This window comes from Elephas maximus, chromosome 2 (genome assembly GCF_024166365.1).
Source record: "Elephas maximus indicus isolate mEleMax1 chromosome 2, mEleMax1 primary haplotype, whole genome shotgun sequence".
Lineage (NCBI taxonomy): Eukaryota > Metazoa > Chordata > Mammalia > Proboscidea > Elephantidae > Elephas > Elephas maximus.
The window spans coordinates 230,961,677-230,983,463 of NC_064820.1; the positions used below are offsets into that span (position 1 = coordinate 230,961,677).

General features: G+C 55.7%; 1 protein-coding gene across 1 annotated transcript in view; it reads left to right on the forward strand.

Annotated features, from left to right (window-relative positions):
* Positions 1-4,628: 4,628 nt before the first annotated feature.
* COL6A1 (collagen type VI alpha 1 chain) overlaps positions 4,629-21,787 on the forward strand; it is a 32,194-nt gene continuing 15,035 nt past the window's right edge. The window contains exons 1-20 of the mRNA XM_049875058.1: positions 4,629-4,886; positions 5,717-5,846; positions 7,856-8,056; positions 11,016-11,175; positions 11,598-11,726; positions 11,824-11,844; positions 12,061-12,081; positions 12,161-12,205; positions 12,935-12,988; positions 13,612-13,656; positions 13,750-13,776; positions 14,382-14,408; positions 14,520-14,564; positions 14,884-14,937; positions 15,176-15,238; positions 16,779-16,841; positions 16,955-17,008; positions 17,110-17,145; positions 17,790-17,852; positions 19,647-19,709. Coding sequence (XP_049731015.1) covers positions 4,784-4,886; positions 5,717-5,846; positions 7,856-8,056; positions 11,016-11,175; positions 11,598-11,726; positions 11,824-11,844; positions 12,061-12,081; positions 12,161-12,205; positions 12,935-12,988; positions 13,612-13,656; positions 13,750-13,776; positions 14,382-14,408; positions 14,520-14,564; positions 14,884-14,937; positions 15,176-15,238; positions 16,779-16,841; positions 16,955-17,008; positions 17,110-17,145; positions 17,790-17,852; positions 19,647-19,709 — 1,404 coding nt within the window. The 5' untranslated portion in view covers positions 4,629-4,783. The remainder of the gene's footprint in view (positions 4,887-5,716; positions 5,847-7,855; positions 8,057-11,015; positions 11,176-11,597; positions 11,727-11,823; positions 11,845-12,060; positions 12,082-12,160; positions 12,206-12,934; positions 12,989-13,611; positions 13,657-13,749; positions 13,777-14,381; positions 14,409-14,519; positions 14,565-14,883; positions 14,938-15,175; positions 15,239-16,778; positions 16,842-16,954; positions 17,009-17,109; positions 17,146-17,789; positions 17,853-19,646; positions 19,710-21,787) is intronic.

Consider the following 21,787-nt stretch of genomic DNA (forward strand, 5'->3'; position numbering starts at 1 on the left):
TCCGGCAATCACACCTGGTTATTCCTTGCACCCTGCAGGCCTGCCCCTCTTCCTGGAGTGCCCCTGTCTAGAGACAGACCCTGAGGCCCAGGACGGTTCTGGGGTGCTCCCAGGCCAGGCAGGGCTCCCTCCCCTGTTGCCATGTCTCTGTGGGTGATTGCCAGCTGTTTCTGGGTCTCAGACAAGGGTCCTGTCAGGGTCCAGCCCCCCCTTCCAAGCAAAGGAGAGGTGGCCCAGCCTACAGCATCCTGTGAAAGAAAACACTCCCAACCTCAAGGTTGCGCCCCCCCCCCCTTCACACTGGGACGGGGTGGTGGGCTTGCTGCCCCGTCCCCTCCCAATGGTGCCCTCTCTGTGCTCATCGGCCAACCAGGGCTCAGCTCAGAGCTGGCTCATAGAAAGCTTCCGGACAGGTTGGCTGCTCGTGGCCCACAGAGTCCTCTTCTGGGCATCCATCTGTGTTGGCGATTCTGCAGTCACAGGACTTCCCTCCTGGTCTCACTGGTCACGGCCATGCCAGGCTGCAACACCCTTACCAGTTGGGCACTCTCTTCCTGCCTTTCCTTCTGTTCAACAAGTTCCCTACAAAGAAGCAAAGGCTGGCTGGCCCCAGGTTTTCACCTGCAGCACCAACTTCAGCAGAGAGCAGACCAGCAGCCTGGGAGTTTATGGGAAAATAACTGTGACTTTGATTTTCATTACCATGTAAATTGGTGAAAGCAGTGGAGAAGAGTTCTCTAATACTCAATGGCTAGTAAATATAATATAAGATGGTGGTGGCTAAGTGGTAGAATTCCTCCCTTCCATGCAGGAGACCCGGGTTCAATTCCTGGCCCCTGCACTTCACGTGCAGCCACCACCTGTCTGTAAGTGGAAACTTGCTTGTTGCTATGATGTAGGACAGGTTTGCTGAACGTAATCTTTGTCCAGACTAAGACAGACTAGAACGAAAGGCCTGGCGATCTACTTCTGAAGAACACTATGGATCACATGGCCTGATCCTAAACCCACCATTGGGATGGTGCAGGACCAGGCAGTGTTTTGTTCTGCTGTGCATGAGGTCGGAGCCCTGGTGGCATGGTAGTTAAGTGTTCGGCTGCAAACCAAAAGATCAGCAGTTTGAATCCACCGGCTGCTCCTTGGAAACTATGGAGCAGTTCTACTCTGTCCTATAGGGTCACTATGAGTCGTAATCAATGGCAATAGGTTTTTTTTTGGAGGTGGAGGGCGGGCGTGCACAAAGTCACCACGCATCAGGGGCCGAGTGGACGGCAACTAGCAATAACAGTAGCTATGAGAGCCATGTATCTATCTGAAGCTTCAGAAAACATGCTGTAGATACCCAAGAAGCAGAATTAAGCAATAGTTGGGGAATAATTATGGGACAAGAAGCACAGTGTAGTAGTCCCCACTTGGATGCTAACCAGAACCCAGCTGGATGTTGGGTCAGGGCGCTCCTCACTGTGCCTCTCAGTTCTGACTTCTTCCCAGTCTTGAGCACCCTGGAGATGGCGTCTCTTCCCCAACGCGGCAGCAGCTGTAAATTCACTGGGTTCCAGTTCCTCTACAATCCGCTACTACCCCCCACGCGGGATGGGAGTCACGAGGCAGCATAGTCACTGCAGATGACTTTGGTCACGAATCTCCAGTGCATGGTCCCAGGAGGGCAGGCCCTGTCTGTCTGGCACTTCACCCCGGGTACCAGACCACCTGGGCCTTGGGAGTTGCTCAGCACCTGTGGGTCGGAGGACTGGGTTTTCTGCATGGTTACTGGACGTTGAATGGCCTGCATTTGTGTGTGTTTGTTGGGGGGTTGTCAACACTGCCAGAAACAATGGCAGGCCAGGCTCTTGATGCCACCTTTCTTTCATGGGGACCTGGGAGAGTCCCTGAAGACAGTAGGGAGTCAGAGAATGAGGGGGTAGAGACAGCTCACTCCAACCGAGCATGAAAAGTCCAAGGGGAAAGGGGTCTACAGAAATACACCAACAGGGGCATGCCTGGGGTGGGATTTGAGGTAATTTTTTAAAAATTTAACTTGATTGTGGTGAAAATATATTTAACAAAACATACACCATCTCAGCAATTTCTCCATGTCCAATTCAGTAGCACTGTATTTTCTTTTTGATATTTTCTGTACTTTTCATCTTTTGCCCCAGGAGCAGCCACACTTTTAAAGTCAGCAAAGACCACCGATGGAGGCGTGTCAACAGATGTATGCAAAGTGATCACACTTCTACAAAAATGTTAGGGGAGAGAAAAGACCACAAGAAATGCAGGCAAATACTGAGCCTGGTGACCTCTGGGGTGGTATTTTTCAAATTTTCCATAATGAGCACCATAAGAGAAACAGAAAAGGGTGTTTTAGGCCATCGTCACTGAGCTGTGAAGTGAGGGCACCACCAGGCTGCAGTGGTGTGGGGACGCCCACATTGGCACCACCCCGAGATGGAGCCAGTTGCCATGAAGTCGACCCCTCCTCATGGCAACCCCATGTGTGTCAGAGTAGAACTGTGCTCCACAGTGCTTTCAATGGCTGAGTTCTTAGAAGTAGATTGCCAGGCCTTTCTTCTGAGGCACTCTGGGTGGACTTGAACCTTCAACCTTTTGGTTAGCAGGCGGGTTTGTTCACCATTTGCAACACTGTCTTAAACTGTGCACCCTCACGCACCCCCAGCCCTGCCAAGAGTGAAGTGGGGTGCAGAGAGGCCAAGAGTCGATCATGACATGTTTGAGCCCAAGGTGTCTGCCAGACAAGACAGCGGTGATGTTGGTGCGTCCTGTTGTCCTCACTGTCACACCAAAGCTCGTCACTACACGTTCACACGCCACAGCCACAGACTCACTAATGCAGAGACAGTGGTACTCTGTGAACTGCCACCAAAAGCCACCGGGTAGGGTGCTCACGCTGGGGAAGATGTTCTGTGTGATGGGATGGGCAGTGTTTCTTTCCATCTGTGTAGATAATATGTTGGTTATCGCTTGCCACATAACAAACCATCCCCAAACTTAGCAGCTCAACACACACGCGCGCATGTGCACACACACACACACACACTTGTTGTCTCACCGTTCCTGTGATCTAGGTGTCTGGGCAAGGATGAGCCGGGGCCTCTTTCTGAAGCTGGTGGTATCTCCCTTTCTCCTCCCAAACCTACAAGCTCAGTAGAGTTACCAATCTTTGCAGACATGGAGAGGCCAAGTGACCAGCGTGATTGGATCGAAGCCCATAAACCAGTGTCACTCAGCACCAAGCAGGCAGCACCAAAACCCTAGGAGCAGCAGAGAGATGGTCACTCCACAGTCTGGATGAAATACGTGGCCCGCAAGGAAAGCTGGACCATGAAAACGGAAGAGAGAAGAATAGATGCGTTGGAACTGCGGTGCTGGCAAAGAATACTGAATGTACCACAGACTGCCCGAAGAACAAACAAACCAATTTTAGAAGAAATACAACCAGAATCCTCCTTAGAAGAAAGGGTGGCGAGACTTCAGCTCATTTACTTTGAATACATCATCAGGAAAGGCCAATCGCTAGAAAAGGACATCAAGGCTGGTAAAGCTGAAGGTCATCGAAAATGAGGGAAACCCTCCGTAAGATGGACTGACTGACGCCATAGCCCCAGCAGTGGACTCAGATATGCCAAGGGCCACGAAGATGGTGCAGGACTGGTCTGCCTTTCCTTCTGTCACACACCAGGTCGTCGTGAGTCGGAGCCGGCTCAATGGCAACTGACGACAGCAACGAAATTACACGCACAATAAGCGTTTAATCCCATGGAGTAGATACGGGGAAAATATCAGGTGAAATTCCAGAGCAATAATAGTGGGTGATGGAATGAAGTATGACTTCAAAAACTTCTCTCAAAGTTCTCTTTAATATGGTGATACAGCTTTCCCATGATTTCAAGTGATAAAACATTTCAACTATTAGGCCAGTGTCAAGAACTCCAGTTCTGGGAAAGGTCTTCTGGAACCTTCTCTGGGACGGGGTGGGTCTGGCCACATCTGGGTCCCCCCTCCCACAGTGTGGAGTCTACAGTACATGTTCTTAGAATGTATATTTTTTGTTCACACTGCTTCACATAGTGAAAAAAGGAATTAGCTTCTGAAACTATGTATTTAACTGAACCGTGGAGAAATATTTGCATGGAAAATAACTTGGAAATTCGACAAAGCAATGGGTTTGAAACATTTAGACAAATACGAACATCAGTTGTGGAAAGCAAGTAGCGTGGCGATCAGGGTAAACACCGCCATCAATTCCACATGAAGGCGTTGGGATTGGCAACCACCAAGAAATATTTCAAGGAAATTTGTTTTGAGTTAGACTTTCTTTTTCCGACATTTCCAACTCTGCTGCTGTTTTGTTCTATGGTGAGAACTACGGTCCACTGTAAACAAATAAAAATACTCCAGAACTTGTGAAAAAATAGGAAAAATCGAATTCTTCTTTAGCTGAGTAGGATGCTGTGTCAAAGCTATTCCAGGGAATACTGGCTTTCTTTTTCAGGATGGTTCTAGAGGGAAAGGACCCTAAACCAGGCTCCTGTGACTCACTCCCAAGTTGCAGCCGCACCCCCAGCCCGGCCCAGCCCCTCCCTGCCTCTGCCCCCTCCTTCTCCCTCGCCCCTCCCTGCCTCCCTCCCTTCCTGGGCTGTAACTCCAGCCAGCTGCCGGAGAGCAGAAGACCACCTCTCTCTTGCCTGCCTCTCTGCTCTCCCTGTCCCCTCTCTGGGCCGACCCTACCTTCTCTTGTTAGCGGGGATCCGCGGCCAGCGACATGAGGCTGGCTCGCACTCTACTCCCCCTGCTGCTGCAGGCCTGCTGGGCCACCGCCCAGGACGTAGACGTCCCAGCCAACTCGAAGGCCATTGCGTTCCAGGGTGAGTGGGCTTACCCTATCTCTGTCTCAGTGCTTTCTGCTGCCGGAGAGCCGAAGTCCGGGACCAGACACAGCCTGGCTGTTGCCGGGTGAGCAGGGCCCCACGCTCTCCCATTTCTTAAGAGCTGCAGATGAGGGGGCCTTGTGGGGGTGCTGAAGGTATCTCCCCATCCCCAGGAAGGCCTCTGGGCTGTGTCACCTCTAATGTCTCTGCTGCTGAAGGGAGGTGAGGCTGGACGGGATGGGGGGAACCACCAGCAAGAAGCAGCAAGATCTTTCTGCTCCCAGTTTTTCTTTTTTCCATTTTGTGTGGACATGGCCTAATCTTTTATCCCAAAGGTCACTGTGATGGCCAAGTACTGTTTTTCCTAGCTTAATTAATTCCATTTGATTCCATGCCTGACAGTTGACCGTGGAACATGGTCACCTGTTCAGATCACACCTTTATTCTGAAGATCATGCCCCCAGTAGTTCTGAATTTGATTTGAAAACTTTCTGGGAAGAAATGGTTCTATTTGTCAAGCCCGTGGGAACGGGGGCATTCCTACCCTTCTGGAGGGTCGGTTATAAGACAGACATTCTAACGCCAAGCCAGGTGTGATTTCAGAGACATAGCAGGGGTCTCTCATTGTCAGCCCCTCTGTCCCCTCTGCTCGAGGTGAGCACTTTTGCTGTTGAGGGTGTGATTGTGCGGCGGGGAGGGGTGACAGTAACTCACCTGCCCAGGGAGCCTGAACAGCGCTGTGGTAGGTGGCGGATGGGAGGGGACTCACCTGGGCGAAGGCACAGGGGCATGAACCTGAAGGACGTCTTATTCCCACCTGTGCCCAGACTGCCCAGTGGACCTGTTTTTTGTCCTGGATACTTCGGAAAGTGTGGCCTTGAGGCTGAAGCCTTATGGGGCCCTGGTGGATAGGGTGAAGGCCTTCACCAAGCGTTTCATCGACAACCTGAGAGACAGGTAAGAATGGAGCACACCTTGACAATCTCTCCTTCTGCATTGCTACCAGGACTCTCAGAGAGGAGGCAGGGACCCAGAAGACCTTTGGCCTGGTGTCAGCCCAACACTACCCGGAGGGGCAAGCCTGGGCCTCAGCTTCCCCATCTGAGGAGAGAGCATGTTGGCCATACAGCTCCAAGTACCCTCCTTAGGTTCAAAGTGTTTCAGAGGGGTGAGAGTGACGCTGAGTTCCACACAGCCCTGTGAGGCCGCAGAGCAGGCTTGACGGTGTCACTCAGTGGGGACCGGTGAGGACTGTGCTGAGACTGGGGTTCACAGTATCCCCAACGCGTGGCCAGAAAAGGTGGCTTTCCCTCAACAAATGGAGCAAAAAAACCAAAAACCAAACCCATTGCCATTGAGTCAGTTCTGACTTATAGCTACCCTAAAGGACAGAGTAGAACTGCCCCATAGAGTTTCCAAGGAGTGCCTGGTGGATTTGAACTGCCAGCCTCTTGGGTAGCAGCTACAGCTCTCAAGCACTACACCACCAGGGTTTCCACAAATGGAGTGGGTTCAGTGAATTGGCAAGAACCCAGGGGAGCGTGCAGTTCAGCCTGCTGGCTGCAGAGGGCGCCCCTCTTTAACACCTGGACGGGATGCCCAAGTGCATGGGTTTGATCTCCTTCCCCATCAGATGCCACCAGCTGAGGGGCTGGAGGGGCTGGAGGCACTGGCCCGCCTCACTTAGCGCTGTGAGAGGCAGAAGCTCTAGGCTTCCAGAACCGAAACTAGATAGGGCTTGGTTCTGGGGTTTGGGGTGTGGCACATTCACTCATCCATTCATTCATTTACTTGCTCATCCGTTCATCCAGTGGACCCACACAAGCCCCAGGTGTACGTCAAGCTGAGGGGTACAGGGAGGCATGGAGCTCCGGGTGGTGGGCAGTGGGTGCAACTGGGAACATGGACATGCCCATCCTGGGCCATGGGGAAGGGTGCATTAGACTCCCTGGCCTGTGATGGGGGAGCCCCCACTACACTGCAGGCGACGGAGGGGGGCGGCACACACAAGGGCTTGGCCAGTACAGGCGCTCCTATTTCTTGCCCAGTCCATCACCTCTGACTGGAGCCATGAGGGGACCCTGAGCCTCCTTTCCCCCAGGAAGGGCCACACAGACCACTCAATCATCCCTTCCACGCCTGAGGGATGTCCTGCTCAGAACTCTTATGGGACCAGAGGTCTCGATTGACCTGAAATGCCCACGTCCATGAAGGCCTCACGGGATGAGCTGGTGCAGAGATGGGGATGGGGCGAGGGCCCGGATATGGCCGGGCCTGGCAGATAGAGGTCAGGAGGCTGTGCGGCGGCTGTGTGGTCCTCCCACAGCAACTCTCTCCAGATGCCCTTGGCCCGTTATTGGTGTTTCTGGCCCTCAGTTTCCCCATCTGTGAAATGGGGTCTGGCCATCTGCTATCGGTGCTGTTAGTCTGCCGAGTAGGCAGGTGGGGCAGGACCACCCGCAGGCCCTGGAAAGAGCAGATAGATGCCTGGGAGGCTCGGGGGAGGGATTGGCTGCACCTGGACCTACAGTAGGGGAGGGACCCTGGGCCTCTTCCTGGGAGTGAAGGGCTCATACCCAATACTGCCGTATCAGGGTCCCATTTAGCGCTCGCCTGCCTCCTGTCTGTGTCACGGCTTAAACATTTGGCCGCGCAGGGTCTGTTCCTTCTGCTCCCCCTTCTGTGACCCCCCCTTCTGTGACGCCTCCTGGCACTGGACCCCCACCGCCCGTGTCATCTCCCAGGGCCAGGCCTTCTTGGGGGCTCACGCCGGCTGGTCCTTCCCTGGACCAGCGAGTGTGTGGCTCTTACTCTGAGCACTGAGGCGGTGGTGGTGAAGTTCGTGGTCTGCTCAAGGGAGCACCGCACAGTGAATCCTGGGCACCACACTCGTCTGTCCTGGGGGTCTCAGAAGGCCCCACTCCTCCTCTCCCTCATCCCACCCCCACCCCCTCTGTGTCTCACAGGTACTACCGGTGTGACCGCAACCTGGTGTGGAACGCAGGCGCACTGCACTACAGTGACGAGGTGGAGATCATCAAGGGACTTACCCGCATGCCAAGCGGCCGCGATGAGCTCAAGAGCAGCGTGGATGCCGTCAAGTACTTCGGCAAGGGCACCTACACTGACTGCGCCATCAAGAAGGGGCTGGAGGAGCTGCTTGTCGGGTGAGTGGGCCGCGGCCACAGGTGGCTGTATCAACGGCCCTGCGCAGCCCTGGCCCTTTCCTGAAAGGCACAGGCCCTCCTCCCTGCTTTGAGAGGCTGCCCAGTCTCTGGCTTCCCTTGACCTGTTTCCTGAGTGAACTGTGGCCAGGGCAGCGCCAAGTGACTGCCTGTGGGCACACCAAGTGGTACAGAGAGAGACAGAAATAGGGGCAGAGAGACAAAATAGAGGCAGAGAGAGACAGAGACACAGAGATGGAGATACACAGAGAGACAGAGAGATAGAGACAGAGAAAAGGAGACATAGCCAGACAGAGAGAAGAGAGGCTGTGAGATGAGTGTTTGCTGAAGAAGGCAGCCTGTGGGTCGGCGCTGTCGGTGCTTCAGCACGGTCAGTGTATTCAGCTGGTAGTGGTGACAGGCAGATAACAGTCAGGGTGGACATAGTGGTTAGTCCAACCAGAGGCTTAATCTGTGGCTATACAGTTCACCCCAGTCACTGTCCCCAGTGTCCCCCCTCCCCTGTGGTGCACAGATTTCCAGACGTCTGTTCCATCCGCCCTGTGGTGGTGGGGGCCCTATGGTTCTCAGGATTATGGCCTTAGGTGGGCCATAGTCTTCATGCCCCACAGCCTGGCTGAAGGCTCTGAGCTCTCAGGCAGACAGTCGCCAAGTGCTGGCAGTTCGTCTGCAGTTAACCTGATCACGTGGTTCCCTCTCGTGACGCAGGGGTTGGGGCCCACGGGCTGCGTCACCAGGCAGCTGGCTGACCTGGTCTGGGTTAGAGGCTGGAGGAGGTGCCTTCGCGGCATCTTTCCTATTGGGAAGAGATTCCAGAAGTTGAAGCTTGGGTGCTAAGTTTTACTCTCTCAGTGCCTGCTGTAACAGAAACACCACAAGTGGGTGGCTTTCACAGACCACAATTTATTCTCTCAGTTTAGGAGGCTAGAAGTCTGAATTCAGGGCACTGGCTCTAGAAGAAGGCATTCTTTCTCTGTCTGCTTTGGGTGAACGTCCTTGTCTCTTTTGAGCTTCTGTTCCTCAGCTCCTTGGTGACCTTCACCGATCTTCCCATTGGGTGGCATCTAACTTCCCCTGTCTGTACTTCCTTCTCTCTGTGCCTGATTGGTTCCTTTTCTATCACGAGAGTCTCATTAACATAACAGAGAAAACCCTGTTCCCAAATGGGATTCCATCCACAGGTATAGGGGCTAGGATATAAGACACGTATTTTGGGGGGACGCAATTCAGACCATAACAGGGAGCATTCTCATGGGGTGTACTTGCACCCTTATGTCCACCCAAAGATGGAAAGACATGGCTAAGTATCAGCGCCCCCATGACAGGGACGACACCCAGCTGCTGGGAGAGTGCCTTCCTCTGAACTGAAGTGACATTGGAGGAAGGCCAGCCTGGTGCTTGTGCTCATGAAGAGGGAGGTTGGGGATCCCTGACCAGGCTCAGCCCAGGCCCTCAGCTGCCCACAAGGAAACACAGTTCAGTGCAAAATCATGACAAAGCCAGAATAGCTGGTTTGATTTGTTTCGTTTTTCAAATGCGTTTTCCAGGCTGAGGGGTTATTTTTCAGAATGTCCCGAATTCTTTCTCTACGATAGCAATGGGGGTGGGGGGGGGTGGGGGGGTGGGGGTGGGGGGAGATGATGGTCAAAACCACGCCTCTTATGGGTGAGTCACCTGGAAGAGAGTGTGGCATCCCCAAGCCTGCGCCCACTGCAGAAATGGCAAAGTAACACCAAGGGAGCTTTAAGGGCAAGATGAGGTAGACCCCTGAGCTGCTCTGACCACCACTCAACACTGGCAGGGGGAGGTGCCAGGAGGAGTGGGTGCAGGAAGAAGAGACACAAGAGATGCAGGCACAGGGGGTGGAGGAGAAGGAGGAGGAGGTGCGGGAGGAGGTGTCGGCCTCTACTCCCCTCTTTCTTTTCCCCTATTTGGTCCAGAAGAAGCCCTCATGTGTCCAGCATGGGGCTGGAGGGGACAAGCTTCCTTTGTGGCTCAGTGAGTCCCTGTCGCTTCCAAGTTAACAAGGAACCACAGAGGCAGGAGTGCTGAGTCCAAGTCCCCCTGTCTGTTCTTGTCTTTACAGAGGTGTGGTGGAACTAGATCTAGGCTGCTGGGTTTAGGGATGTGGCAGAACCTGAGAGCACGGTCACATGTGGAGCCATGGAGAGAAACACTGGCCACCCTAAATAGACACACATCCATTTATTCTGAAAATACTCTTAGAGCGTTTCCAGGTGGTCCAGGAAGAGGCTACGTGCCATCTGTATTTTCAATTTTCATCCTCTCCCCTTACTTTAAACCTTTTTTTCTTGAGAAGAGCCCCTATTTTGTGTTTGGGGATGCTTTGTGTTTGAGGCTATCTGTGGGTTATCCTGTTATTTTTTTTTTATCACATCCATTTCCCACAAAAATAAATAGTGGCCAAGCAACCATCATTTGCAGCCACGTACTGATACAATCAGCCAAACCAGCCCAGCCATCGTCACGCATTTGCTGGTTAATTAAGCCATCAGTTCATAGTCTGTAAATCAGGGTTACTAGGCGCCTTGGAAGTAATCGTCCTCACCGGTTCGTCTCTGCTGCGAGGGCCCGTGCCTCTTTTGCCTGGTGTGCATGCATCTTTCAAATCATTTGTAGAGACATGTGAGCCCACAAAATCTTTATCTTCTGTTTTAAAACCCTTTTTATAATCTTCAGTACGTAGCCAGGATCAAAAAGAGAAACGGAGTGTCCATATGGAACAGATTAAAAGCCATGTTGCAAAGCCACACACGTCTCCCCTGCTGCCTATCACCCCCCTCCCTGGGGATCTCTGCCCTGTGGTTTACTTTCAGGACTCTGCACGGGGGTGGAGGGGCGTGCCCTGAACCCCCACGATCAGTCTTGTGGGGAGAGCCTGGTGTAAAGGGCAGGTCTGACTGTGCCCCACCCTTTCCAGGGGCTCCCACCTGAAGGAGAACAAGTACCTGATCGTGGTGACAGACGGGCACCCCCTGGAAGGTTATAAGGAGCCATGTGGTGGCCTGGAGGATGCCGTCAATGAGGCCAAGCACCTGGGCATCAAAGTCTTCTCCGTGGCCATCACGCCTGACCACCTGGTAGGACCCTACTGCACTCCCGTGCATGCGTCCCCACAAAGCTGAGGCTGGGGGTGGGGGGCACCCAAGACAAGGTCTGCAGAGGGGTCAGGGGTCCCTCATCTGCATGACGCTGCACTGACAGCAGGCTCTGCCACCCTCTATGCCCCCTCCCAGGTGCAAGTTCAGGGTCTGTCTCAAGGGCCCCCACCTCCCCAGGACCCTCGTGTAGCCCCCTTGAGGTGGGGACACCCTCGAACAGGCCAAGCCCTCACAGACCTGGTGCTTGGGCTCCATGCATCAGGACCATGAGACCCTCAGAGGGTCAGGGTGCAGGTTGGGCTGGGCCGTTGGGCTGGGCCGGTGGGCTGTCCTAGGTGGCAGGTCCACTTCCAGGCTGTGGCCCTAACGTCCCCTCCTTGTTTGGGTCATCCCCGGCTCAGGAGCCCCGGCTGAGTATCATCGCCACCGACCACACATACCGGCGCAACTTCACAGCGGCCGACTGGGACCAGACGAGGGATGCGGAGGAGGCCATCAGACAGACCATTGACACCATCATCGACATGATTGTGAGGGCTGCACACCCCCATGCCGTTTGTCTGGAAGGCTGGGAAGTTCTGTGGCCACCAGTAAAAATTAACTCGGCTTTTCCTTTTCACTTTCCAGAAAGATAACGTGGAGCAAGTGGTAAGAAGCCCGTCCTCATCCCCCGTTAGCAGGGTGCCGCCTGCCCCTTCAGCTGCCCTGGGTCTTACCCTACCCCTTACCCCCCACCCCCACCCATGACCTGGGTGCTGCTGGGGTCACCATTCATGTCTCGCCAAGCCTACCGGAGTGGGCCAGGTGTTGGGGGGCCATCTGTGCTCCCCAGTGTCTGACTCATGGCTTCTGTTTCCCGCACAGTGCTGCTCCTTCGAGTGCCAGGTGAGTGTGGGTGCAGCTGCCCTTGGGCCTGGGGCCATCCTGACGCTGTCTCGGACTGACTGTCTCTTGTGTCTTGCAGCCTGCCAGGGGACCTCCTGGACCAAGGGGTGATCCTGGGTACGAGGTGAGTGGCCACACTGGCTCTGTGCTTTTGTCTAGCAAAGCTGATGGGAGAAAGGTCCCTGAAGACTCAGGTCTAGGGTTTAAGGACAAGGCGGGAAGCCAGCCCCTGGTGCCTGCCCCATGCCGGGCTGTGCACAGAGGGCAGTGAAGGAACCTGACATCGGGGGAATGCCCCTGAACCAGGGGTGGGTAACAGCCGGATGTGGTGGGGCCAGGGCAGCAGCTGTGGCTGTATGGAATACGGCAGCTCCCAGACCTGCCCGGAGGTCTGACCCACCCAGCCCCCTTCCCGGTGGTCTGGGAGCAGGAGAAGTGTGGGGTCTGTGGTAGAGGCCATGTCCTTCTGAAGGGAACTCTCCACGTACCATGGACCTGCACCCCGTCTCCGGCCAGGGCCCTCTGTGTAATAGCGTGGAAACCTGGGTCCTATGTTCACAGCTTGGGAGACGGCACATCCAAGTCCAGGTTTCTGGGTGCTCGGTCTGCATGGCCGGGGTCACCCCAGGGGCCGGGTCTGGCTAGTAGGAGGATAACCCTGTGGTCTGGGGACCTGGGGGTGGGGGGTGAAGACACAGGGCCCTGAGCTCTGACCCCAGCACAGGCCAAGACTGGTAGAAACGGCACTTGAGCCACAGAAACCCCGGAGACTGAAGGAGTATCGTGTAAAGAGCCTTCCTGTGTGAGGAAGTTGGGGTTCCCTCACCGGCTCCACCTGTGTTTTGTGTTCCAGGGAGAGCGTGGGAAGCCGGGGCTGCCAGGAGAGAAGGGAGACGCTGGAGACCCCGTGAGTGCCAACCAGGAGTGGGGATGAGGGGCCTGGGGCGAGGTGAACCAGGCAGGCAGGGTGGGCAGAGGAACCTTCTGGATGGATGGCTGGCTTCTGGGTGCAGCTCTGCCATTGTGGGTGGAAGAGGGCCAGGGCACAGGCACGGACCCCTCCTTCCAAAACTCCACAGGCCTCCAGACAGGCCCTGCCTGCACTCAGGTGGGGGATGTGGCCAGGTAGGGTCCACCACAGAGAAACAAAGTCACTGGGACCTCTTCTGCAGGCCCATACAAGTCTCCCCACAGACTGTCCCTCAGCTCTTCCACAGTGCCCTTAACCCCCCACCCCGCCCCCAGCTCCTTCAGGGTATCCCTTTGGCCTGACCCACCAGCACCCCCAAGTCCCGTGGTGGCCTTTCCTTCAATGATGGCTCCCAGATCACAGAGCCAGCACTCTGGCCCACTGCCGTGTGTCCCCTCAGCTGACCAGAGTCCCCCCAGCCCCAGGAGGAGGCCTGGGGAAGGCCCGGCCAGTCCTGAGGAGGGGACTTTCTTGAACCAGAGCAAGAGGACAGGTGGGCTGAGGCACAGGGTCTGCCTGCCCCTCTGAGGTGCCTGATGTGCCCATCCTCTCTGTTCCAGGGAAGGCCGGGGGACCTGGGACCTGTCGGCTACCAGGGAATGAAGGTGAGTCCCCCCGCCCCTACCGGAGGAACTCCCTGGGGCCGAGCTCCAAGGCCAGCCCTCACGACCTCCCCTCTCCTCTATTTTGGTGTCTAGGGAGAAAAAGGAAGCCGTGGGGAGAAGGTGAGCAAGACGCAGGGTCCAAAGCCTCCCTCTGGTCTCTGGGGCTTGTGTCCTCCCAGCACAGGCAGGTCTGCGGCCATGGGCTCCGTGCAGGCTGCCCTGCACGGAGCTGCCAGCACACCAGGTGCCTTCTCACCTGAACAGCAATGCCAGTGCCCATGACCCTGTCACTGTGAGGCCCTAACACAGGTGCAGAGGACAGCCAACGTCCCCATCATAAAGGGGTGTGGTGGCAGACCACCTCTCGCCATTCCTCCCTTCTTGCATCTCTGGGGGAACCAGGCCAGTTACCTGGTGAATTTTGCCCCGAGCTTTGCTGCCACCATCTTTGGGGTCACCGTGGCTCTGAGGCATCGAGGCCACCACCCAGTGGTTCCTGGAAAACACTCAAGCACAGGCACTTTGCAGAGTTGTACCTTCCCTCCCTCTCTCCTTCCCTGGTCTGGGGGCAGTTTTGACTCCTCCCACATGGGCACCCTGTCATTGGGAACTGCCCCTCTGTGATCTGAGCAGGGCTTCTTTACTTGCCCCAAACTTGGCCAACCCAAAGTGGGGGGTCTGCTTGTGGGCCCAGGCCTGCCTCACTGTCCTTCCTGTGTCCACAGGGCTCGAGGGGACCCAAGGGCTACAAGGTGAGTTTCAGGTTGGGGACACGAGTGTACGGGTTGAAGACTTGGGTTATTGCCCTCGGATGGGTGGTATACACCTTGCCTAACCTTCCCTTTCATCTCCGTGCCCCACAGGGTGAGAAGGGCAAGCGAGGCATCGATGGTGTGGACGGCATGAAGGTAACCCCCGGCTGGCAGAAACGTAGACCATACACACACAGGGACTGTGGACAATACCAGATCCGGCCCCAGGGTGGGCAGGCATGGGATCATGAGGATGGCATGAAGGGCAGGAGGTGTTTCTTGTGGACATTCGCTGCAAATCCCCAGGTCCCAGTGGACCCCAAGCTCCCCACCTAAGCTCAGAGCATCTTCTGGGCTGGTAGGCTTTTCCGAGAGGGACACTGCAGAGGGATGAACGAGCAGAACCGAAGGGTTTGAAGGGGAATCCCCCTTAGCTTGAGGCTTCATGATCCTGTTGTTTCTTTCCTTCTCCCAGGGGGAAACTGGGTACCCAGGGCTGCCAGGCTGTAAGGGCTCACCCGGATTTGACGTAAGTCCTTGCTCTCCTGCACGCTTTCAGGGTTGATAACTGACTCGCATGCTTCTTCTAACACCGAGAGGTCGCCCCACAGGCCTCGGAGCATGCATCGTACTCCCCCTCCCCCGCCCCCACACCCCATAGATTTGCGTTTAAATTTGGTTTGCATTTGTGTGCGCCTGCTAGGATGCCCTGGGAGGCTGTGCCAGCTTCTGCTGGTGTGACAGTGCGTGATGCTGTCTTTTCACAGGGCATCCAAGGACCCCCGGGGCCCAAGGGAGATCCTGGCGCATTCGGACTGAAAGGAAATAAGGTCGGTGATCTGTGCGCCTCGGAGCTGGGAGGGGAAGGGGGCCGCTTTTGGCCACCAAGTATTTCATCAGGGCTTGTCCCTGAAAGCAGATTCTGTGCCCATAGTTGAAGGAATGGGCACCAGCCCATCAGCCTGGCGGCACCACGTGGCCTCTGGAGGAGGAAGCAGCAGAGGTCACGGCCCTTCATGTGGGCGAGGCCAGGCGAGTGGCTTTGGGGCCATGGTAGGAGCAGACCGTGGTCGTCCATGTTGTTTAAGCCCCAAATGTTCTCTGTCCTCCATCACTCTGATCAGTCCGAAGGCGAAGGGGAGACAGCCGTGAGAAACCCCTTCCCAGTTGCCCAAGGGATTTCTGCACAGGCCAGCTTAAGGAGAGCATGACGCTGGTGGCTGCAGTAGGCAGAAAGGCTCAGCCTGAAGAGATCACTTACGAGTCTGGTCCAAAGCTGGGTCCTTGTTGCTGGTGTTTTCTTCCGGAATTCCCTATCACAACTGAAAGTTTCCGGGAAGATGAAGGAAAAGTCAAGTTGGCTCTTCCCCAAATTTGCTGACACAGATTTCCCGGAATCCAGCAAAATGGCTCCCGAATCCCATCTTACTGTGCGTAGGTTACCCCGTGGTCCTGAACTTGAACTTGCCAGTTCACCGCTTTGGCAAAACTGTGCCTTCACTAATAAAAACTGAGTTTTACTTCTTAAAAAAAAAGCAGTTGCCATGGAGTTGACCCCAACTCACAGTGACCCATGTGTGTCAGAGCAGAACTGTGCTCCAGAGGGTTTTCAATGGCTGATTTTTGGGAAGGAAATTGCCAAGTATTTCTTCTGAGGTGCCTCTGGGTGGACTTGAACCTCCAATCTGTTGACTAGCAGCCGAGAATATTAACTGATTGCACCGCCCAGTTATAAGGAGTATTTGGCAAACAGGTAAGCTCTTGGCTACTGACTGAAAGGTTGGCAGTTTGAACCCACCCAGAGACGCCTTGGAAGAAAAGCCTGGGGATCTGCTTCCAAAAAATCAGCCACTGAAAATTCTGTGGAGCACTGTTCTACTCTGAAACACATCAGGTCCCCATGAGTTGGGGTCCCCGTGAGTTGGGGTCCCCGTGAGTTGGGGTCCTCGTGAGTTGGGGTCCCCGTGAGTTGGGGTCCTCGTGAGTTGGGGTCCCCGTGAGTTGGGGTCCCCGTGAGTTGGGGGGGACTCCATGGCAACTGGTTAATAGTTAACAAAGTTAATGGTTAGCAAAGTTAAAGTATTCAAGCAGGTTTTTGTGTAGAGATGGGTGGGCGGGGTCTTTGGGAGCCAAAGGTTCAGGTGACCGCTGCTCAGACGGAGTGGCCTGGAGCTGGGGCGAGGGGGCCAGAGCCCCCAGGGGCAGCACGGAACCCTCAGCCGCTCAGGACAACCCTGGATGTGGCCTCTTGGAGGTGAGACAGCCCCCACCCACTGAAGGCTGTACACCTGCCCTCAGAGCCTCATAAACACCACCGGTCGCACCCTGGGGTGAGTGTCTATAACCTTGAACCTCTCTGCTCTTTCCCAGGGAGAGCCTGGCACGGATGGAGAACCTGGGAAGCAGGGGAGCACGGGGCCCCCCGGAGATGAGGTGAGGAGTCAACAGCCCAAAAGCCCGGTCCCCACGAGACAGACAGTGTGTAAGCCCATGCACCAGGCCAGGGGTCAGAGAGGTAAACAGTCCTATCCATGTTCCCACCCTAGGGTGAGCCAGGAGAGCCAGGTCCCCCAGGAGAGAAAGGAGAAGCTGGGGATGAGGTAAGCAGCATCCCAAAGCTTGTGTCTCCTGCTCCAGACCCCCAAGACGGCACACAGCCTCCCCCTGCAAACTGATGCTTGTCTGTTCATCTTCTTCACAGGGGAACCCAGGACCAGACGGACCCCCTGGGGAGAGGGTGAGTGCCGGGTGGGGGTGGCGCTGTGCTGCACACTCTGTCTTTACCGTTGAGCCGCACAAGAGGCCGAAACCACTAGACTCATTCATCTGGGGCTGACAAACCCCACAGAGCTTCCATTACACAAGTTCCAAGCTATGAGGCTTTCTTCTCTGTGTTCAAAAGCTCCCTCCCAGGGCTGCATTTACAGGGACTGGCTGGACGGCAAAAACCTCCGGCTAATAATTGGGTAGTTTTAATCCTATGAGGAGTTCCTGGAGGTGCAAACGGTTAACACACTCGGCTGCTAACCGAAAGGTTGGAGGTTCGAATCCACCCAAAGGTGCCTCGAAAGAAAGGCCTGATGATGTACTTCCCCAAAAAATCACCCTATGGAGTCTAATCGACAGCACCTGGGTGGTTTAATGCGATGAGCCAGCAGTGTGGACTGGCTTATGGATTCTTCTGGGCACACATAGTCTCAGGGGCTCTGGTAGTAGGTGGACTCCAATGAAAAGGGAGACCCTGGTCTCTGAAATTATGGGGTGTGAGGTAGAGAGGTGGCACCAATCCTGGGGTGTCCTGTGGAGTGGGGGAGGTTGGCCCAGGGTCTCCAGGCCTGGGAGCCCCAGCACGTGCTGCAAACCCCCCTTCTCTCCATGCAGGGTGGCCCTGGAGAAACAGGACCACGGGGGACACCTGGCCTGAGGGGCCCCAGAGGAGACCCGGTGAGTCACGTTTCTTAAGCAGGGCTCCATCCTGGGGGCACTGGGCAGAGAATGGGCCATCAGAGCTGCAGGGTACATGCTCCTAGCCCCCTTACCCCCAGGTTCCAGCTGACCACGTGCTCACCTTCTCCTTCCCCAAACAAAGGCAGTTCCCCCTGGACAGGGAGCTCAGGGTCAGACCTCTGAGTCTGAGTGACTCTCCTGGCCCCAACCATCTCAGAGGTCTGCCTGGTTTTGAAGGAGTAGGGAGACGGTTTTGGCCAAAACTCAGAGATCAAAGGTTAACACAGAGAGAGGGGACTGACCCCCAGTCCTCTGCAGATACCCACCCAGGAGCCTGCTTCATGCCCAGCACCAACCCTCCTTGCCAGCAAAGACCCTATTTCCAAACTGAACCAAGGAGACCAATAACCTAATTTTAAAAGAATTATTGCATTTAATTTTTCTAAGTTCACTTTTAAAAAATTATACCTAGACATAACAGCTGGGTATACTTTATGACCCCTTGTCTGTGTGTAAAACACCGTCCAACAAAGTTGTGATTGTTGTATGTGCACCCACCTGTTCAGTGTCTCCAAGTCCAAGCTTTCTCATCAAGCTACAAAGCCTCTGTGTTTATCGCTTATCCGGCCGCATGAGCTTACACGCAGGACGCAGCACGGTTTACTCCGCAGGTCCCGCAACCACCACCTGTTTAGAATTTTCTCAGCGTTTGCATTCCCATCCCTGCAACACTGTAAACCCTCCTTCTGCAGACAGAGCCTGCATTCTTTCCTTTGTTGAAATTTCAAGAGTGGGGATGTTGGGGTCAAACCCCAAATGGGAGAATAGACCAGCAAGGTGCCTGGCCACAGGAAACCCTGAGGCAGAGGCACCACCAGGAATGGGGGCCGTCACCATGCAGAGCAGCCCCACAGCCCAGCCCCAAAGCCTGGAAGCACAGCAGGGCTCTCTCTGCTCGTGATTCAAGAGGAAAGCTTTGCTGGGCCCAGAGGGTGGGCAGCCAGGCAGACCCCCAAATCCCCCCACCTCACCCGCACTGAGAGTGCCATGCCCCACGGTGGCTGGGAGTCAGGGGGAGAGAATGTCCTGCCTGCAAGGCTGAGTCACAGGGCTGCAGTGGCAGTGCCAGGCCCTCTCGTGTCCCCCTCATGCATCCACCACAGACCCCAGCAAGTCCCCCATCCCACCAGGGTCCCTGAGAACAGGACCTCCTGGACTTGCAGAGTGCTCAGGTTGGGCCATGGGGTCCCTCTCACCAGGACCCCTTGGACTGGGTGGAAAGTCTCCCTGGGCCCATGCTGGGGGCGGGGGGCGGGGTACAGGAGGGTATAGAGCAAATCACTGATTGATGGATGGTGAGCCCAACCAAGACCAAGACCCAGGGAGGGGACTTAGCTCAAGGCTAGGTAGAGGCTTTGTGACCCCTTCCTGCTCCCTGGAGGTCCCCAGAACCTCCTGTCGGGGGAGACGTCCCAGAACACCAGTAACGAGGCCTTTGAGCCCCCCAGCTATGCCCCCTCTGAGATCAGGAGCTGGAAGTTAGTCCTGGCCCAGGGGAGGGGCGGGGCGGGGCACCCAACACTAGGCCACTTCCCGAACCCCGGAAAATGAGAAAGCAGGGGTCCAGGGGACAAAGTAGTAAACTGATGAAGCTGCCCCTCAGGTGCCCTGAAAAAGAGCTCGTTACTTCTGGTAAAATGTGGAGAGTCGAGAGGAGGCGCAGCAGCCTGGTGGTCAGTCTGATGGTGGCCATGCGGCTGGAGCTCACACTCACAGGGTGTTTCTCCCCAGGGCGAAGCTGGACCCCAAGGTGACCAGGGAAGAGAAGGCCCGGTCGGCGTCCCTGGGGACCCGGTAAGGACCCTGCCTATTAGGTGGACAAGCTGAGTTGGCCAGTACAGGCCCTGCAGGCAGAAAGGCTCCAGTGAGTTTGTCCCTCTCCACCTGCCTCAGGGTGTCTCCTGCAGGGGGTTCTTGGTGGCTGAGGTGGCCGAGGTCTGGGGCCAGCCACAGAAGGCTGGGGTGGGCTGGAAGCTGTGTTGGAAGGGCGTGGTTCCTATGGCACCAGATGTTCAGCGGCAGGACCCAGACCTTCAAGTCAGCAGGACATCGCCCTCCCCAGAGTCCTGAACCAAGAGGGCAGCCTAAGCCTAGAAGGTGCCCATGAGGCGCTCTCTGCAAAAGTGCTCATCACTTCTGGTAAAATACGGAGAGTTTGGAGGAGGGGTAGCAGCCTGGGGGTCAGCCTGATGGTGGCCAAACCCAGCCCTGCAGCCATTCCCCCCACCCCCTCTGCAGGGCTTGTGGGGAGGGGTCAGCAGCCTGAGGGGTGCAGTGAGGGGTGTAGAGACAGGGTGAGAGCTGGGGGGCTGGGTTCAGGTGGGGACAGGGTGGAAGCGGCCATTGGCGGACTGTCCACCGAGCCTGTGCAGTGCTCAGAAGCAGAACCCATGGGCTCTTGCACTGTCCCTGGTGGACAAGGAGACAGGAGACCTCCGTGGAAGAGCACTGGGTCCCTGGGACCCCGACACGGGAGGCACATGGGCATGGCACTCTGCATGAGAGATGTGTTCTCAGGCAAGGGACCGCTCTGTGCTGCTTGTTGATGGGTTAGGAAACAGGTGTGAGATCCTGGCTAGAGGTCAATTTGGGAGTGTCAGTACATGGAAGGTTCTAGAATCCCCAGGTATGGATGAGTCCTCCCAGTGATGGTGCCGGGGAGGGGAAGAAAGTGCCAACCTGAAAAAAGAAGAGAGCCTGACCTGGGGGAGCAGACTGGCAGGAGGAGGAGTTGGGGTCCCAGTCCCTGACTCCGGGGGAAGAGGGGGTGGAGGAGGGGAGACAAGGGAGCCACCCGTCAGAGAAGCGGTGACTGCCCTGCCCTCAGAGAATGCAGGCTCATCATTGCCCTCTTGAGCACCTGCCCAGGTACCACAGGTCTGAAATGCCATGCACAGGTGAGGGGAGGTGAGGGCTGGGTGGGAGGATGAAAAAGTGAATGGCATAGAGGAGACTGCTGGAGCATATGGTCAATATGATGTGTGAAACTCAATGAGCAGGTGTGAGACTGGATGTGTGAGCTTCTTGGCGGTGGCTGTAGAAGTGAGGAGTGGTCTCCATAGACCCACTGCTGTTCCTGGGCCTTGCTCTGGGGCTGGGGGTGGCTTCCGGGCCCCCTTATTGGCCAGCTCCCTCTCCTAAATCTCCCTCAATGCCCCGGGCCAGGGGTCCTGTGAGCCCATCACTCCTGTAGCCTGGATCTTTCGAGGGAGCATTGAAAGGGGGGCGTCTCAGTCTCCCTTGGCTGCAGTCACAACTCACCGCAAACCGGGTGACTTATAGGACAGAAATTTATTTTCTCGAAGTTCTTGAGGCTAAAAGTCTAAGTTTAGGGTGACAGCCAGGCCATGCTCCCTCTGTCCACTCCAGGGGAGGATCCTTCTTCGTCTCTCCCAGCTTCTGTAGCCATAGGCGTCTCTTAGGGTTCCTTGGAGTCTAGATGTGTTTTTCCATGGTGTCTTCTCTCTATGCCTCTCCCTGAGAACGCTACTCAGATAGGATTAGGACCTACCCTGCTCCAGTATGACCTCACTTCTGCAAAGGCCGTATTTCCAAACAAAGTGACATTCACAGGTACAGGGTTGAGGACTTCAACACATCTTTTGGGGGACACAATTCAGCCCATAATACAGAACATACAGCTTAGCAGCACATGGAGCTTGCCTGGGGCTGGGACCAGGCACCAGGAGGCCAGACTCCAATGGGCTCTGCTTGCCATTCTTGCGGCCTTACCTGCATTCCTGGCTCTGAGGACCCCCTTCCCTGTCCACCCTGCCCAGCTGGGGTGAGGACTTAGTGTGTGACTGCCGTACCGATGGGGGACTGTCTGGTGTAACGTCCATTTGTATCATCTCACAGCTAGTTAGGCCTGG